Below are 20653 nucleotides of genomic sequence, written 5' to 3'. Positions count from 1 at the left end.
GAGGAGAAGAATCCAGCAGAGTTTGATTACTTTTGGCAAGATCAATTATTTCAAGTTCAAGAGGAAAGACTTTAAATACACCTGAAACCTTTTAGTTATATCTATATTTAGTCAGACACCGTCAAACAGTCAGCACATTATACATCTTGAAAGCTTGTGAACTGATAAGTGAACTAGGAAGGTTTTTCACACACTTCTCATGAACAAGTCTAATTAGTTTCAGGTTTTATTTTGTCTTTATTATTTTTCCTCCTCATTCTCTTCAGTTCAAAAAAGGTGAGAAATATCTGTGACGTATACTTTTATGTGTATCTAATTTATGTACATTCAAGTCAAATATTATTTTAATAAAGCAAATTCTGTATACGTATATTGTGACAACTCTAAAACCTTCCGTTTAAACAGATTACCCAAGATTTTTAGGTAAACACACTTAAAAGTACAATTACTCTAACTGAATTATTGTTCTTTTTTATTTTAAGTGCAGTGTGTTTTTTTATGTTTTCAATACTTTTGTTTTTTTCTGAGAGAAAGCAATCTTCCTATGAAGTATATTATTGTGAAATATGGCTTGGCAAGACTCACACAAACATGTTGTCTTGCATAATTGTTTAGTTAATGGTTCTCGTAAAGTCTGATGTTTAATATTATATCTTTGCATTATGTCTTAATAGGCTATTTGTCTCAATGCTAATCAAAAATCGAAAGAAAATACTTTTTAATAATTAATAATTTTTCTAAATAACAATAATACAATAAAAATTGCTATATTATTAATAATAGTATTTTAAAGAAAATAATAGGAGGAAAATCTGTAATGAAATGCATTTTAAAACCAGCTCTGGTAAATACATAGTACTTATGGGCAGATGGATAAAAACAAGCACGTCCTTACTCTTACTGTATACATTATATATATATATATTATTACATCAAAAGTAGAAAACGTCTGTCAAAATGTATGTTTTTGCTGGCTTTTTCCACTTGTGATGTTTTTTCCTTAAATAGATTTACACCTTTACATCCTTCACTGTGAAGCTAAACACACAAGTTCTTATCGCAGCAGAAAAGCGTTTCCCTTTTTGGGCTCACAGGATGTTGAAAGACGACGGTCACTCACAATCTAACAGAAAACACTACATACACTCATCTCATTCATCTCTACTTTACACACTATACGTCATCTTACCATCGGTTTTACTTTGGAGGCGATCTCTTCGTGGTTCCATCCTGTTATTTTTCTTTCTTCTTCTGTTTCTTAATGTCCTGGTCAATCTCATAGTAATATGCCAATCTCTGGCCGATATCCACCCTATTTTTCAATGCACAAATAAGATGTTTTCTGTAAAGATTCATTTTCCACTATAGGGAATATCAAAGTACAGTAAACGGTAAAGTTGTATGCAATACAAATCACAAACTATTTCAATAGCTAGACATGATACATTTACAACTATTTCACTTAAACGTGTAAACGAAAAAAAGAAAAAGAAAAGAAAATGACAGAAATCCATGTTCAGTGAAGCTCCTCCCACAACAATTCAGCAATAAATGCTGGGATAGTCAGTTCAGTTCAGAAGTGAAGACTAGCGTGAAATCATCAGGAAGAGCCGAAATCCGCAAAAAGGGTTAATAAAAGAAGACAGAGAGAAGATACTGAAGAACAAACAGGTTGGTGTTTATTGCTAAGTCTATGAGAGATCGCTGAGATTAATATTATATAAGCACTTCTCGCTTGCTCTGCAATAACGTAATGATGGGCAGGTGTTATAATAATCTGATTGGTCGTTTTATGGTTCTGCTCCTTCTACAGACGACATAAACATATATAAATACATTTAGAACACTTAGTGATGCTATTGGTTTTGTGAAATTCAACAAAAATAACTAATCTGAACCAAATCACATGCTCTGCCTTTAGCTGAGTTCTTCTGTTACTGAACAATATTAAGAATGTGATGAAATGACTGACTCACAGCGTTCTCTCTGCTTTTATGACAGCTGTACTTTTTATAGAACATTACAATCTAACACTGCTCTTTAAAGCATTAAAATAACTAAATTAAAGTAGATTTGAACTGCTATTAGAAACACGCAGTACCTGACCTGAGCTAAGCAATGAAGACTCTATTACATTTTATTCACTTTTTACAGTAGTCCCTTTACAGTAAGTGCTATCATAAAAAAATGTTTATATTGTTGAATTTAATGAATCTCCTAAAATCAATAAAGACTCTGATTCACATCTCTACCATCGACAAGTTATTCCCAGATCAAAAGATCTGCCTTTACCTCTGAATGTCACATGTTTCCAGACATTAGTACTCAAAGATTTGAGGCTTGACAGAAAATATTTCCTTAGTTCCAGATTTTTAATAATCACTTTTGAGTCTTATTTAAAAAAGGTTTTATTGCATCTCCATTGAAATGGTTTCACTTTATTAAAATGTCAAAAATACAAAGAAGTACTTTTTTACCTTGAGTTGTGGTGGAGTCTATAATACAAACACTACTATTCTATACTTAGGAGGAAGTTACCAAAGTTCTCCTTAACTATATATTCAGGAAAATATTCTCTTATTGCATACAAATAAGAATCAAAGTTAGGACTCCTAAACTCTGTTTTGATTTCATCAGCTCAAGCACAATTACTATGCACAAATCAGTGTCACATTGTGCAGGACGAGGCCACGACGGCTGATTGATCTTCATTCTATAGTTTCCATCTTCTGCAAGTTGTTTTCTGTCCTTAATTTTCTCTGTGCTGAAGCAGCTGTAACCTTAAAATCACTCCAAATTCCATTGTGAATGTCACGTTATAGCATTTTAATCATATTTGTGTGTGTATATTAAGTGTTTTTAACTGATAAGCTTGTAACTTTACTTGTCTCCGTTCGCTAGCGCGATCACACTGATGACAAGTCTCTTTTAACATTGCACTGTTTCATCCTTTCATACTTTCAATGCATTTGACTTCCCATACATATACTGTAAAAAAAATCCAGCAGATTTACAGTAAAAATAGACAGCTGTGGATGGCAAAATTTGAACGGTAAAAAATATGGTAACATTTTAGGTTTTACAGTTAATTTTTAAGTTTAAGTTAAAAAATATTCTATTAAAGAACTAAAATCTGTTTTATATCTTTGAAATGCACTGATAACCACCAGATGAAGGTGTTGATGAGAAACACATGATGAACCAAAGCCGTCACAAGCAGCTTTTAAATATGAACATATATAAAACGTGGTCAGTTGTCATTCACACAAACACTAAACACCATCATGTGAGACTCATTAAACTGAAATATGCAATAAACGTCAATTTAACAACGTTACATGTCAATCAATCAATCAATCAATCAATCATTTTTATTTATATAGCGCTTTTAACAACACAGGTTGCATCAAAGCACTGAACAGTATAAAGTAGAAGAATACAATGACAGGGATGTATAATGAAGAGAGTGAACAGTTTGTTATTAAATGCAGAGACGGTCTCTGTAATCAATTCAACGATAATCACTAGAAGTTAAGTGTCCCCAACAAAGAAGACAGAGGAACCAAAACCCCATCCGTGTGTAGGCTAGGTTAAAAAGATGTGTCTTTAATCTAGATTTAAACTGGCAGAGTGTGTCTGCTTCCCGAACAGAGTTAGGGAGATTGTTCCAGAGTTTAGGTGCTAGATAGGAAAAGCATCTGGCGCCCGCAGTTGATTTTGATATTTTGATTTTGATATTCTAGGTATTATCAAATGGCCAGAGTTTCGAGAACGCAGCGGACGTGCAGGACTATAATGTCAAAGTAAAAAGTATTGAAGAAATGAACCATTCAGGGCTTTATAGGTAATTAATAAGATTTTAAAATCTATCCAATGTTTGATAGGGAGCCAGTGCAGTGTTGACAGAACCGGGCTAATATGATCATACTTCCTAGTTCTAGTAAGGACTCTAGCTGCTGTGTTTTGGACTAGCTGAAGTTTGTTTATCAAGCGTGCAGAACAACCACCCAATAAAGCATTAAAATAATAAAGTCAAATCAAATTATAGTCATTTCAACTACATATAGCTGTACAGTACATAGTGAAATGAGATATTGTTTCTCCAGGACCTGTTGCTACATAAATTCACAACACTATACAAGACAAAAAAACTCACATACTGAGCTAAGACAGTGTCTTAGCCACATAAAATGCAAAGTGTGCAAACTAGTGCAAACAGTGCAAAGACAAAATCAGTGCAAAGAACACAAAATACAACACAACAGTAAAAGTGCAAACAAGGCATATGGAAGAGAAAGTCCATTCAGGTGTGATTGATGAGGAGTCTGATGGCTTGTGGTAAGAAACTATTAAGCAGTAGTTTGTTTGTGAGGGCCAGAAATGCTCGGTACCTCTTTTCAGATGGCAGGAGGGTGGATAATTTGTTTGAAGGATGTGTGGGGTCTTCAAATCCGGTACGGTGCAATTGCCAAACCAGGAAGTGATGCAGCTTCAAAGGACGCTCTCAATGGTTCCTCTATAAAACATAGTTAGGATGGGTGGAGGGAGATGAGCTTTCCTCAGCCTCCTCAGAAAGTATAGGCGTTGCTGTGCTTTGTTGGTGATGGAGCTGATGTTGAGTGACCAGGTAAAGTTATCCGTAAGATGAATACCAAGGAATTTGGTATTCTTGACAGTCTCTACTCTGGATCCGTTGATGGACAGCAGAGAATGGTCACTCTTTGCTCGCTTGAAGTCAACAACCATCTCCTTTTTCTTGTTGACGTTCAGAGATAGATTGTTGGCTCTACACCAAGTTGTGAGCTGCTGCACCTCATCTCTGTATGCTGACTAATTGTTCTTGCGGATGAGACCCACCATGGTCGTGTCATCAGCAAACTTGATTATGTGATTGGAGCTGTGCATCGCTGCACAGTCGTGAGTCAGCAAAGTGAACAGCAGTGGACTGAGCACACAGCCCTGAGGAGCTCCTGTGTCCAGTGTGGTGGTGCTGGAGATGCTGTTTCTGATCCGGACTGACTGAGGTCTGCCTGTCAGAAAGTCCAGGATCCAGTTACAGAGAGAGGTGTTCAGGCCCAGCAGGCTCAGCTTCTCTATTAGTTGCTGAGGGATGATGGTGTTGAATGCTGAACTAAAGTCAATGAACAGCATTTGGAAGTAGTTTCCTTTTGAATCCAGGTGTGAGAGGGCGAGATGGAGGGTTGTGGTGATAGCATTGTCCATAGAGTGGTTTGGATGATACGCAAACTGTAGTGGGTCAGTCAAGGTGGTAGCTGTGACTTGATGTGCCTCATGACAAGCCTCTTGAAGCATTTCATCACACTTGGTGTGAGTGCGATGGGATGATAGTCACGGAGGCAGGAAACCACAGACTTCTTAGGCACCTGGACAATCGTTGTTGTTTTGAGGCACCTCAGAATGACAGAGCTGCTCAGAGAGATATTGAAGATATCAGTGAAGACATCAGCTAGCTGCTCTGCACACTCCTTTAGTACTCTGCCTGGAATGTTGTCCGGTCCAGCAGACTTCCGTGGGTTGACTCTATAAAGTGTTTTCCTCACGTCAGCTTTGGTGAAGCAGAGTAACAGATCGTTAGTATGAGGGGTGGACTTCCTCAGCATTGTGTTATTCTGTGCCTCAAAACATCATAGAAGTCATTTAGAGCATTTGGGTGGGAGGCGTCACCATCACAGACAGGTGAAGTTGTCTTTTAGTTGGTGATCACTTGGATGCCCTGCCACATGCACCATGAGTCACTGCTGTTCTGGAGGTGGCCGTGGATTCTTTTAGCATAAGCACACTTTGGTTCTCTGAAAGCTTGGGACAGTTTGGCCCCCGCTGTTTTAAAAGCCGCCTGGTCCTTTGCTCTGAAGGCAAAGTCTCGCTCCTTCAGGAGAGCACCCATGTTAGCATTCATCCACAGCCTCTGGTTGGAACGTGTGGTGATGGTCTTGGAGACGATCACATCATCTATGCACTTCTCGATGTAGCCAGTCACTGATGATGTGTACTCCTCCAAGTCAATGGAATTGCTGTTGGTTGCAGCCTCCCTAAATATTTCCCAGTCGGTAGAGAGACAGTCCTGAAGAGCAGAGATGGATCCTGCTGGCCAGGTTTTAATCTGTTTCAGAGCTGGTTTAGAGCGTCTGATGAGTGGTCTGTATGTTGGAATCAACATAACAGAGATGTGGTCTGAGTAGTCGAGGTGGGGCTCACGCCACTCACGCCACCACCCCGAGTCTTACCGCACAGTGCAGCATTTCTGTCAGCACGAAATACAGTTAGCCTGGTTAGCTGAATGGCAGTATCCGGAACTCTATCACTGAGCCACGTTTCCGTGAAGACAAAGACGCAGCAATCCCTATACTCACGACATGTAGTTTGGTGAAGTCAAATGTAGTCCATCTTATTATCAAGTGAACAGACGTTGGACAGAAAGATGGAGGGGAGTGTTCTAGATTATTATATGTGGGGTTTTTATGTCCAATTATTAGCACCTCTGTTTTTTCAAAATTTAGCATTAAGAAGTTACTCATCATCCAGTTTTTTATATCAACTATGCATTCTGTTAGATTCTCAATTTGGTGTGTATCACCAGGCTGCGCTGAAATATAGAGCTGAGTATCATCAGCATAGCAGTGAAAGCTAACACCATGACTCCTGATAATATCTCCCAGAGGTAACATGTACAGGTTGAAAAGTAACAGTTCTAGCACCGAGTCTTGAGGAACTCCACATTTCACTTTTTGAGCGATATGATACCTCCTCATTTAATGCTACAAACTGATAGCGGTCAGATAGGTATGATTTAAACCATGCTAAGGCGCTTCCTCTAATGCCAACATGGTTTTCTAGTCTATCCAAGAGAATGTTGTGATCGATAGTATCGAATGCTGCGCTAAGATCTAATAGCACTAATAACGAGATAAAACCATGATCAGATGATAAAAGCAGTAAGGTCTAAATCCTGATTGGAAATCCTCACAGATACCATTTTCCTTTAAGAATGAATATAGTTGTGAGGATACTACCTTTTAGTATCTTTCACAGAAAAGGGAGATTAGAGATTGGTCTGTAATTAACTAAGTCTTTGGGATCAAGATGTGGTTTCTTAATAAGAAATTGAATGTTTTGGGAACATATTAGATTAGATTAGATTCAACTTTATTGTCATTACACATGTACAAGTACAAGGTAACGAAATGCAGTTTAGGTCTAACCAGGAGTGCAATAAGCAGCAAGTGCAGGATATAGGTACACATATAAATATAAATTACAAAGATAAATATGTGATAAATATGTACAAATTAAATTACAGATGAGAAGGGGGAATTTACAGTGATTATGTGTAAACAATTTACAGATCGTTATGTACATAAGAAAGAGCAGGATATACAGGATATGTATAGACAATTTTACAAGAGTATGTACAGTGGGTATGTACATACATTTACAAAGATATATACAGTGGAGTGCAATGAATGTTAACAGTGCATTTTTGTATTTTTGTTTTTAATGGGGTGGGTGGGGCAGACATCAGTGGGGGGTAGAATTCAGTAGTGAGACAGCTCTGGTAAAAAAGCTGTTCCTCAGTCTACTTGTTCTAGACAGGGGGAATCTGAATCGCCTGCCGGATGGCAGGAGGGAAAACAGTTTGTGGGCAGGGTGAGAGGAGTCCTTAAGAATACTGCGTGCTCGACGCAAACAGTGTTTCTTCTGGATGTCCTCAATGGATGGAAGTGGAGTTCCTGTGATGCGCTGGGCAGTTTTCACCACCGCTGCAGTGCCTTACGCTCAGCAACAGAGCAGCTCCCATACCAGACTGTGACACAGTTTGTTAGGATGCTCTCTATTGTACAGCGATAGAAGTTCACCAGGATGGCTGAGGACAGCTGGTTCTTCTTAAGTTTCCTCAGAAAGAATAAACGCTGGTGAGCCTTCTTGACCAGGCTGGAGGTGTTGGTGGTCCAGGACAGATCTTCAGAGATGTGGGTTCCCAGGAACTTGATGCATGAGACAGGCTCCACAGCAATCCCATTAATGTGGATGGGATCATGTGTGCCTCTTCTCACCTTCCTGAAGTCCACAATGAGCTCCTTGGTTTTGGTGGTGTTAAGGAGCAGATTATTGTCTTTGCACCACGTGGCCAGATGCTGGACCTCTTCTCTGTAGGCAGTCTCATCGTTGTTGCTGATGAGACCGATCACCGTAGTGTCATCTGCAAACTTGATGATGGAGTTAGATCCAAACACAGGCCTGCAGTCGTGGGTGAAGAGGAGTAGAGGAAGGGGCTCAGCACACAGCCTTGTGGTACACCGGTGTTGAGAGTGATAGTGGTGGAACAGATGTGGCCTGACCTAACATGCTGAGGTCTGTTGGTCAGGAAGTCCATAACCCAGTTGCACAGTGAGGTGTTAATGCCCAGATCTCTGAGTTTGGTGATTAACTTAGAGGGTATGACCGTGTTGAATGCTGAACTGAAGTCAACAACCAGCATCCGTGCGTAAGTATTTTTATTGTCCAAGTGTGTGAGTACGGAGTGCAGTGCGATGGAGACTGCATCCTCAGTGCTCCTATTGCCTTGATAGGCAAACTGGTGGGGGTCCAGTGTGGAAGGCAGAGAGTCCTTCAGATGTGACAGGACTAGTCGATCAAAGCACTTCATAACGATGGGTGTGAGTGCTACAGGGCGGTAGTCGTTTAGGCACACTGGGCTAGAGATTTTTGGCACTGGCACAATGGAGGTGGATTTGAAGCATGTTGGTACAGCTGCTTGGGCAAGGGACATGTTGAAAATGTCCGCGAATACACCAGCGAGCTGCTCTGCGCATGCCTGTAGTACGCGTCCAGGGATACCGTCTGGTCCAGCAGCCTTGCGCGCGTTGATCCGGCTTAGTGCAGTGTAAACCTCTGAGGAGGTGAGTGTGATGGGTGGGTCGGTTGAGGGGGTGATCTTGGTGACCGTTTCATTATTATCCCTCTCAAAGCGAGCATAAAAGTCATTAAGCTCGTTCAGAAAGAAGACATTAGGTGCTGTGGGGGTGGAGTGGTTGGGCTTGTAATCACTGATGGCCTGGATGCCCTGCCACATGCGTCGAGGGTCAGAGTTGGAAAAGTGCTCCTCTAACTTCAGCTTGTAGCAGTACTTGGCCTTTTTGATGCCCCTCTTCAGATTTGCCCTGGAAGTGCTGTAGGCCTGTGCGTCACCTGATCTGAAGGCAGTGTTGCGTGCTTTCAACAGAAGGTGCACCTCCTTGTTCATCCATGGCTTGTGATTTGGGTATGTGGTGATCTGTTTCTGCAGTAGTAACACTGTCTATGGTGGTGTTGATGTAATCCAGAACAGAGGAAGTGTAGTGGTCTATATCCGTGTGAGAGCCACAGGTAGCCTGGGAAGCAAACATACTCCAGTCTGTGTGTTGAAACCTGTCCTGGAGTGTGGAGTCAGCCCCGCTGGCCAGACTTTGATGGTCCTCACTGATGGCTTCACACGGTTGATGAGGGGGGAGTACTTGGGGGTGAGGAACAAAGAAAGGTGATCCGATTGTCCTAGATGGGGAAGGGGGGTCACAGCATAGGCTTCAGCCATGTTTGTGTATACATGGTCCAAAGTTCTGCTTCCTCTGGTGTGACAGAAAACGTTTTGGTGAAATTTAGGGAGCAGGGAGGACTGCCTTCAAGTTAGAGTGATTAAAATCCCCCGCAACAATAAATGCAGCCTCCGGGTGAGCAGACTGTTGTTTACTGATGGCTGCATGAAGTTCGTTCATAGCAAGCTTGGCATCAGCATTGGGAGGAATATAAGCAGCAGTTATGATGGTGGATGTGAACTCCCGTGGCAGATAAAACGGTCTACTCTTAACCATGAGAAACTCTAGGTTGGCTGAGCAGTGTCTCTCAACGATAACAGAGTTTGTGCACCAAGCATTGTTAATATAAATGCACAATCCCCCGCCTCTGGTCTTACCGGAGTCATCCGCCGTTCTGTCTGCCTGGAATGTGTGGAGACCAGCTATGCTGATAGCATGGTCTGGTATGCTGCTGTTTAGCCATGTTTCAGTGAAGATCATGACATTGCAGTTCTGAAGTTTTTTGTTGTCTCTGATGCGGAGTCGAATCTCGTCCATTTTGTTCGCCAGTGACTGTACATTGGCAAGGAAAATGCTGGGTAAAGAGAGCCGATGTGGTGTTAGCTTTAGCTTAGCTCTTAGCCCTCCGCGCTTCCCCCGCCTTTGTTTACGATCGCGCCGCCGTCTTCGAGCACTTCCGCCCGGCCGGGAAGAGTGCTCAGCCTCGGTTGTTCTGACGATCTCCGGGACGAGTTGAAGGTTGCCGTTAAACTGTCTGAAAATGATGAACCAATATCCAAAAGCTCATGTCGGGTGTACGATGTAAAGGCACTGCTGTTCTGCACGAACAGACCCGAAATGAGCAGGTAAAATACTGCAAAACTGCAGAAACTGGAGAGACGCTGAGCCTCGCGATGTGTACGCGCCGCCATCTTGGTCTGATATCCTAATGACAATGATGAATTAATAATGTTCAAAATAGGATCTAAGACTTCTGGAAGCAAATCTTTTAATAGTTTAGATGGAACAGGGTCTAACATACATGTTGCTGGTTTAGATGATTTAACAAGTTTGTACAAGTCTTCTCCTAAAATAGAGAAAGAGTATAATTTTTCTTCAGGAGATCTAAAGCTCACTATCTGATGTGAAACTGTAGTTGACGGCTTACAATTTTATCTCTGATGGTATCAATCTTAGAAGTAAAGAAATTCATGAACTCATTACTGCTGTACTCTGTACTCTGAATAAATACCTGGGGTTGTGTTTGTTTTAAAAATAATCAGATCTTGCAGTTTTTAATGCTTTTCTGTATGACAGGATACTCTCCCGTCAGGCAATACAAAATACTTCTAGTTTAGTTTTTCTCCACCTGCGCTCCATTTTCCAGGCTGCTCTCTTTAGGGTGCGTGTGTTGTCATTATACCATGGAGTCAGATTTTTTTTCTTTCATCTTTCTTAAGTGTAAAGGAAAAGACTAAACATCTGCAAACCCTGCATCTGTTTATTAATACATTTTGGAGCACTTCATGCTTCTTTCTTCCATACCACCTCAGCAGTGCCACAAACTCCCCACAATCACCTTCAAGACAAAGGAGCCTCTACAAAGTATTGAGTAAATGTACAATAAATAAACATACTTTCCAGAAGGCCAACAATTCACTAAATCTTTTTTTTATTGGTCTTATGAAGTGCTCTAATTTGTTGAGATAATAATTGGTGGGTTTTTATTAAATGTGAGCCAAAATCATCACAATTAAAAGTAAAGATTTAAAGTACTTTATTTAATGCACCTGTTGAATGTGTAATGCAAACATATTGCACAGCCTTTCAATATATGAAAGTATCTAAATATGAATAATAATCATAAAATTAATTTGTAATTCATACTACTAATACTACTAATAGTTTTGACATAAATATAGTATATAGACACATTTCTTATAAAATATACATTGTGCAGCTTTCCAGAGGTCACCTTTCCTCACATTGATTTTACACAGCACATCACCCTGGACTACATTTCCCATCTGCCACTGCACTAATCACACACTCACTGATTGCACACAGCTGTAATCAATCACATACCCTACATAAGCCATGAGTTTCCTCCTGCTCACCTCCATGTATCATTTTCGTTTATCACTCTCCTAGTGATCACTACTTTATGTAGCCTTTCCATATTTTCTGAGTCTAAATCTAATTTTTCAAGTTTGTAGTATGCTTCATTTGTGTCCAGATCCTGGTTTATTGTGTCTCATCTGTCGGCAGCCTGCCCTGGATTTATTGTTGGTTTTGATTAACCCTTGTTTACTTTACTACATCCAATCAATTAGAAGTAGAAAAAAACAAGCCACGCCCTCATTCAGTGATTCTCTCTGAAGTATGTCACAATACAAATCTTTCTATTCACACAGACTTTAACTTTTTATTTTTAAAACGATGAGTCTGTGAGTCTTCCTACTACAAATATTGCATATTAAAATAAAATAAAAGATACAATAAACATAAAACATAAATACTTGCTTATGAATATATGATGAGGATTAATATAAATATAAATCATTAATCATACATTAATACATGGATATGAAAATGAAGGTAAATATAACAAAATTGATTATTTGGATACATCACTGATGGCTATAAAGCTTAGATAAAGTTGTTGTAAAAGATCTTTAAAGCTTTTGAATAGTCAAGATGAAGAGTAGCAAATAATAAGAGACAGTTTCTATGAGTACTGGGTATATTTTTCTTTAAACTAAATGTATGTTAGATAATTGTGTAGTTGATTAAAGATATTTACTAAGTTCTCTTTATGGAAACGTGATATTATTTAAAAAAAACTTTAAACAACAAAACTGTATACAAATTGCCTACTTTCTGCTGTTATGTCTGCTGTTCATCTCTTTTTTTTAAGTGACTTTCTGAACATTTTTTTCTTTAATTTCAGAGTTGAAGAAAAATGCGGAGAATTAAAACTTGATGTTGATGATAAAGTTGATGATAAAACTCTTATTGAAATGAGTTGCCCCCAGACCAAACAGAAATACTTGAAAAGCAAAGCAAAGAAATCTTTCACCTGCACTCAGTGTGGAAAGACTTTTACAAACAAACAACATCTTGAGTGTCACGTGAGAGTTCATACTGGAGAGAAACCGTTCACATGTGATCAGTGCGGGAAGAGTTTCACACAAAAAGCACACCTTACAGGACATATGTTAATTCATACTGGAGAGAAACCATTTACTTGTGATCAGTGCTGGAAGAGTTTCTCATACTCATCAAACCTTAAGGATCACATGAACATCCACACTAGAGAGAAACTGTACACATGTGATCAATGCGGGAAAACATTTTTGAGGGATTCTCACCTGAAGCAGCACCTGAGAGTTCATACAGAGGAGAAACCACATTCATGTCATTTGTGTGGAAAGAGTTTTTCTCGTCCAGAACATTTAAAAGTGCATCAGAAAACACATACTGGTGTGAAAGGCTACATGTGCTTTGAGTGTGAGAAGTCTTTTACTACAGCAAGCAATTTAAAAAAGCATGAGAGGATTCACACCGGAGAGAAACCTTACAAGTGTTCCCACTGTGACAAGAGATTTAGTGTGTCAACAGGTCTGAAAACACATGAGAGGACTCACACTGGAGAGAAACCTTATGAGTGTTCACACTGTGACAAGAGATTTAATCAGTTATCACATTTAAAAACACATGAGAGGACTCACACTGGAGAGAAACCTTACGAGTGTTTACACTGTGACAAAAAATTCAGTGTGTCATCAAGTCTGAAAACTCACAAGAGGATTCACACCGGAGAGAAACCGTATCACTGCTCTGCTTGTGGAAAGAGCTTCAATCAATCTTCTCATCTACACATTCATACAAAAAACTATCACAGTGATTAGATCATCTTCAGATCAAGCTCTTTCAGGTCTGATGGACATCTTCTTCAAATGTGACGCAATAACGCTAGCCTGCTACACTTCACTTTGCTTCGTAGACAGAGTCTGGAAAGGCATAACTGACAAGCGTCTGAAGTTTAAACTCATAGGTGTACCCGTAAGCCAATTACATAACATTATGCGCCGACTCAAACTTCTGCTATAAACAGAAGTATGCGTGGAAAACAAAACAAATACTGAATACTGCAATTTAATTGCAAGATTACAGCATGAAATGGAAATATTCAAGGACTGGAAAAGAAAAGAAGACACTGACCTTTCTGTTACTGATTGGTAACAGTTGATAAATTAAACTTTTCCCAAACCTGTCGGGAGTAGGACCACAATATCAACTGGCAAATACTGGGAATCTCCTCCACAACAGAGCAAACAGCATCCCATGTCTCGATGTCTGCAGTTGTTTTAGATTTCCCTGTCGTGAACTACTAAATCCGGTGCATAGCGTCTACTTCATGGCTTGGCCCCCGGAACATATCAGCTGCCTCAGGAGTCCCACAAACCAACCAGTCATAGTCGTAGTTCATTCGGACTCAATGTCTCCCTCAGGCTCCTGTCAAAGCTCTGCCGGAGGTGGAAGTTAAAGACCTCTCTGACAGGGGGCTCTTCCAAATGTTCCCAACAGACCCTCACAGTATGTTTGGGCCTGCCGAGTCTGTCCAGCTTCCTCTCCCACCAGCGGATCCAACTCACCCTCTATTCACCCAATTGTCTAAGATGTAAGGGTCCCCCTTTTCCTGCAGAACGTAATCCAAATTTTATCTGACTCCAATCATTAATTAACTATAATATTTCCTAGTTTCGACTTATCGTTCGTTAGGAGTCTGGGTCGCTTAGAGACCTTGTTTGGCCAGAACAGACTCACGACACATCTGGGCTAGTCCAGGTCTTAGTCAGAGGCTACCCCGTAGATCACTTACCTTAATGCAGCTATCTCCTCGATAGACTCAAAAAGATTAATTTTTTATGCGTTCCCTAAGTAATAGCATGTTAAGCCAGTTTGGTGGCCAGAAGTCAAGATCTCAAAAATGTGCCCCCCAGATCGATGATCTGACTCACCCTAGCACGCCAACAATGCGGAAAACCTCAGAAGTCACTAACCTACTAGAAAAGTTATTATTTCAGACAATATTATAAGTTAACCAAGATTAATGTTTATTTTGCCAGGCAAGAATAGGTTCCAAATTGGTATAATTCACAAATATTTTCACAACTGATCAGCAGTACAAAAATAGCACAAAACAAAATAAAACAAACTTAAAAGGTCATTATACCTGGTCTTTAAAAAGTACATAGTGTGGGGTATAAGGACACACACCACACTACGGGCCGATCTGGCTACAGAATCACTCCTTGTTGTGTTTTGTCACTTTCCTTATATACTCAGACCAGACAAAGAGATACCAAATGTAGCTGTATAAACCTTTTGGTGTTTAGGTTCCCGTTCTCCAGTGTCACACCTGGCTGGAACACGTTCAGAGACCCAAAAGGAGGACACACCTCCTTCTCAACAGAACACAGTTCTATCAAGTTCTTAATCTTCTTCATAATATAAGTGATTACTGTGAAATTGAGACCAATTTACCAATCGCACTGAGACCTTTCAAATGAGACCAAACATGAGAGTGAAGAACAATAGGTTCATAAGACACATGACATATAATGCCTTATTCTCAATGAACCTTAAACCAAGTCTTTTAGGCAGAAGGAGGGGAAGCAGCCTCTCCAGGTGTAACTAGCAACACCCAGCAGAAAGACTGAGTCTCCGTTTGGAGCACGTTCCAACAGAGACCTCCCACTTTTCCCTCCCAGAGACCCCAGTAAGGCCAGATACTATGGACCGGCCCCTTACGGTCCCTCACACAGGTGGTGAGCCCACGGGAGGTTGGCCCCACATTGCTCTTTTTGATCCTGGCTGGGTCCCGTGACATTTCTGTCATGATGATTCTGAATGTGATAAAAAGGTGATTAACAAGTTGTTTATTATTATTAAGTCTCTTTCTGGTTCACACTGCATTGGTTAATGCTTATGGTGATGAACAAATGACACATTCAAGAACAAGTTTTTCATTACTACAGTTTGAAAATACACCAGAAAGTTCACACTGGTGTGAGAGAGTACATGTACTTTTACTGTATGAAGACTTTTACAACAGCACAATGTTTAAAACTGCATGAGAGCATCCACACTGGAGAGAAACCATACCTACCATACCTCCATACTTTATATTATGTTCAATATGTTTAATAAGCAGGATTGCAAAAGTCGTAAAACATTAGTAGAAGAACATTAGAGGTGTATCTGATCAGTTTTCACTTTTACTTTGCTTGTTTCTGTATTTTCTGATTAAATGCTGATCAAGTGGAATTATTGATTTATTGTTACCTTTTTTATGAATACATCTTCTTCCATTTTATTAACAGTTTTGTCAAGAAAAAGTAACTTCATAATTTTCTCAATCTATATACCTCACGTATCCAGCTAGATTGTGTCTGGTAGTGGCGTCTGAAGCAAACAACACTAAAGATTCCAGTGACATGCAAAGACACAACAGAATCAATCAAATATTACAGTAAATCAAACGCATAAAAGCGGACCAGCTCTTTCTGGAAGTGCACTCACAATTAAATATTTTACAATTTTATTTATAATTATTGAACCTTTTTAACATTATTAAATGTATATATTGACTGACACCATTTTTGTTATGAAATATGCTTGTAGATTTGCATCAGAATCACATTTTTAATCTACTTATTTTTTTTACATTTCTTTAACGGGTTAATCCACCCCAAAATGAAAATTATTCTCTTACCCGCATGTTGTTTCAAACCCGTAAAAAGCACAAATTAAGATTTTTTTGATGAAATCATTTTAAGAGCATATTAAGATTCTTGGAGGATGAAATGGTTTGGATATGTTGTTAAACTTTTAAAAAAAACAATAAATAAAGAAGAGATAACACAAACATAAAAAGATAATAAAAAAGAGAAAGGACAATAAAAATATAAACTAGGGCTGGTAACCAATTATTATTATTTTTTTATTAATTACACGAGGTGGCAATGAATTAATCGCACATCAAATTTTTCACAGTGTTCATTTTTGGGTTACCTTTAATTATTTCATGAATTATTTTGGTATTACTATGGAAATAATAAAATGTTTTCTATTAAATGATACTAAATAACTAAAACTGCCAGTAGGTGGTCGTAAAAGTGTTCATGATTAAGTCATCAAGTTATTTTTTTGATTGGTTCCCGGGTCAGAACAGATCTGCTTGGTCTTCATATTCTTGATTGCACAACTGACCAAAACAAAGAACACTACATGATGTTAGGTTCTCACTTTCTGAGGTGTTGTATAAAGCTCACTGCACTCAACAGCAGACTTGAAACCTGCTGATGACCTCCAACATTTAACATGGTCTTGTGTGGAATGGGTTTCCTGAAATCTGCACATGAACGAGGAACACGGCAGCAGAAGTAAGTCAATAAAGTATTAGGATACGAGGCTTATTTATGATAGAGACTTATTAGATATAACTCAGGCCGCATGCATGACATGTATATGATAGAAATGAACCGGTGGTCATGAATATCAGATCTGGGTCTGAGCTGCAGATTAAAAGGTTAATATGCAATTACATTATTTCAGAACACCTATTAATTTTTATGATTATGATTATTATTAGAATTAGTATTTAAATAGTATTATTTAAACACAATTTTGGTATGCTTTTTGCATGAATTCAGAAAGATAAATGGTCCCCTTTAAAGTTTTATCTCATTGGACGCATTCCTTTAATCAAGATGGTGGTCGTTTTCACCTTTTAATTAATAAAGCAAGATAAAACATTTAATTACAATTGATTTTTTGTACAAAAGTGTTTTATTGGCAGGATTGACCAACAGACGGCATCAAATCTCAAACCGCTTCAGTCCCGGCTTCACAATACAATCTAAAGTTTCAAGAGTCACATTTACTGGTTTGTGAACACAGGATGTGGTCTGCTTCGGTTTCACTTTGCAGAAACTGGACGATGTGTTCGTAGTTCCTGCACACTGTTCTGGGGTTTGCACAAATCGAAAAAAAATGGATTAATGCCAAACCTTTGAAACCCTTGAAGCGCTGGTTTAGGAGAGTAAGCGTTAACTGAGTCACTGAACATCACTCAACCCCTTTGACTTCGACTGATGATTTTTCACAAAAGACCTTTTGTGTGTTTCACTGTAAAGCAGTCAGTAAACATCATTAAAAAGTGTAAAACAGCAAACAGTGTGTGTGTGTGTGAGTGTGTGTGTGTGTGTGTGTGTGTGTGTGTGTGTGTGTGTGTGTGTGTGTGTGTGTGTGTGTGTGTGTGTGTGTGTGTGTGTGTGTGTGTGTGTGTGTGTGTGTGTGTGTGTGTGTGTGTGTGTGTGTGTGTGTGTGTGTGTGTGTGTGTGTGTGTGTGTGTGTGTGTGTGTGTGTGTGTGTGTGTGTGTGTGTGTGTGTGTGTGGCAGTAGCTCTGAAAGGAGAGATGTGGTAGCGTGCAGACAGTTCGCGCTGATTTTCAGACATGACCGAGTTGTGAAAACTGTGGTTTATGAGACAGCGAGATGTTTTTTTGGTTAACCGTGTGTAAGGGGAAGCACTGACACAGATGCTGCTAGTTATCCATAGACAGACAATTACTGCTTGATTATTAGTTTACTAAAAAACGCCCATTTCCGTAACATCTTTAGACGTGACACTCAGGGCAGGAGGTTAGAAACAATACTTGTGACTCAAATGTAGCTAAATAGCTATGAAACACGCACCACACCCCAGCACTTCTGTCAGGAAACACTTCATCCAAACACTTCTCCTCAAGAGTCACGCTTGCATTCTGTGTCTGAAGTACAACAGAGGAACGAACGAACGAATCAAAATCTTGCAAATCCAAGTAACACGGGCACCCACATAAAAAAAAAGAGAGAGAGAGAAAGATCACATGACCATGTCCACGTATTTGTACCAGAAAAAAAACAGAGACACAGTTAAACCTCAGCTAATAAGAGCTAATGTAACCATCAGTGTTTACTGCCTTTAAATAAAGCAACACGCAGCATATCTGACAGAGTTGAATGATGATTAAAAAATGTTAGGAAAAGTTATTTAAAAAGATGTTGAATTAGTGATCAGTTGGTTTGTGATCGATTAGTCAGGCCTCACTGAACACGCGGGACATCTTTAGCTTTGAGTATAGTTCTCACGTAATGGCGAGAGGCTACGTATTCGTTGATTAGCGCTACGTATTTAGCATACCTGCTTATAATTAATTTTGTATGTTTATTTAGGGTTGTTTGATTCGGGGGGAAATGTGAATATGTTGAGAAATGTAACACATGTAATGTGAAAATCAAAGAAACTTTGATACATCTGTGCATTTCCCCGTTAAGACATCAAAAAGATAGCGTTCACGTATTCAGAATTGTTTGTGCTAGTTTGTATCACTGTATCTATTTAAATATATATTTGTATACATATATATTTTTTTAAATATCTTTATAGTTTATAAAATGGCCAAATCTTTAATTACTAATTGATGGGATTGATTATAAAAGTGTGAACAAGGGTACATTCATATAGGTTGACAATTATTGAACGTCTGTGTAAAAAAGATGTTTATTGTAAATTGTTTAAAAAAAGATTATGGATAAATTTGGCAGTGGAGAAACATCAGAGTGTGACTGCTTCTCTCTCCCTGTTTTCAGGGTCCCACACATAACATTGATGTTTCTTTCTGTTTGATTCACTCACGTGTTGTCTCGATGGATGACACACGAATGAGTCCCTTTTTCCTCAAACACCTGAAAATACAATCTGATTACATTTTATATGCATTACATTCTATTATATCACATTTATATTCAAAGGATTTCACTTTTTTACACTAAGTGCAAATAGCAATGAAATATTTTTACACTTTTTGAAAATAACATTATTTAAGTGCAAATAGCATTTTCTGCTCTGCTACTTACTGCAAGTGACAGTATTGAAGTACGTTATAAAACAGAACGCAACAAAAAGTGCAAATGTTATTTCACGAGTTCGCACTTACATGTAATTTAATCATGGTAACAGAAAAAGTAAGCGTGTTCGGCGTGCTGTCAGGGAGAGGGCTCAGAACTCAGCAGACTACCGAGTCCAGAGTTTTTTCCTCTTGTCTGTGATAAGTGGACATGGCTCTGCGTCCGGCCCGATCCTTGAGTGCCCCCCCAAAAAAGCCAATTAAGACAGCAGCCAAAAACACGCGTAGGCGGCCCCCCAAAAAAGCTATAGACAGTAGTGCTGCTTAACTAAAAATGGAGGACGAGGATGGATATGTTGGTTGAAATTGGAATGATATTAGGATGATGTTATGTAGGTATGGGAGTATGGGCATGGAATGTGTGTGACTGAAGTATGATGGAGGGGTTGTAGGTTCAGCTCCAGCTTTTGTGGTCTTCTGTTAAAGGCAGTGGGTGCAAGTGAGTGTCTCTAGCGGGAGCGGTCCATGGCGGTGGGTGCAATGCTCCTGCTTGGGATGGCCACTGCGGTGGCAGATTTTATATACGGTCATCTACAGCGGGAGTGGTCCACGGCGGTGGGTGCAATGCTCCAGCTTTGCAGTCTGCTGCTAAGGCAGTGGGTGTGTATTAGCATCTCTAGCGGGAGCGGTGCTTGTGTTGGCCAATGCGGTGGCAGATTTTGTATATGGCCGTCTACAGGATTTTATATGTGGTCATTTACAGCGAGGGCTGGCCATTGTAGTGGGAGTGGTATCCTGCCTTGGGTGGTAGGTATGGAGTTCTGTTGGGACTGGTAAGAGTCTGGAGGGCTTTTTTGATGAGTGATTGGTCTTAATGAATATAGCTTTTGTATGCGTTAGAGGACCAGCGGCCGAGGGTTTGAATTTGCTGTTGGGAGAGACCTTTCTCTGCTGCAGTGGTGGCTGCACCTATTCTGAAGGAATGTGTGGAGAAATTTCCTGACGAGATTCCGGAGTAGAATAGGACTGATTTGAGGTGCTTTTGGAACCAGAATCAAGAAACGGGGCGGTTGGAATCATCTGTGAACAGAGGGTCGGTGGAGTTTTTATTTGGGATTTCCTGTA

At 39.5% G+C, this 20653-nt stretch overlaps 1 protein-coding gene and 1 long non-coding RNA gene across 2 annotated transcripts; one reads left to right on the top strand and one right to left on the bottom strand.

Moving 5' to 3' along the window:
- The first annotated feature begins 1632 nt into the window (after positions 1-1632).
- LOC122330376 (zinc finger protein 239-like) lies at positions 1633-14328 on the top strand. Its single transcript, XM_043227322.1, has 2 exons — positions 1633-1671; positions 12520-14328. Exon 2 carries the CDS (start codon positions 12590-12592, stop codon positions 13478-13480), a length of 891 nt encoding a protein of 296 aa, XP_043083257.1. The 5' UTR covers positions 1633-1671; positions 12520-12589; the 3' UTR covers positions 13481-14328.
- A 3110-nt stretch (positions 14329-17438) lies between these two features.
- On the bottom strand, positions 17439-19339 carry LOC122330779. Its single transcript, XR_006248088.1, has 3 exons — positions 19318-19339; positions 18336-18409; positions 17439-17604 (listed from the first exon to the last, which is right to left on the bottom strand). It is a non-coding gene; the product is annotated as an uncharacterized LOC122330779 (long non-coding RNA).
- Between the last annotated feature and the right edge of the window lie 1314 nt (positions 19340-20653).

This window comes from Puntigrus tetrazona, chromosome 3 (assembly GCF_018831695.1).
Source record: "Puntigrus tetrazona isolate hp1 chromosome 3, ASM1883169v1, whole genome shotgun sequence".
NCBI classification, from domain to species: Eukaryota; Metazoa; Chordata; class Actinopteri; order Cypriniformes; family Cyprinidae; genus Puntigrus; species Puntigrus tetrazona.
Note: the sequence above shows the minus strand (reverse complement) of the source record. Positions and strands in the feature narration are given on the sequence as shown.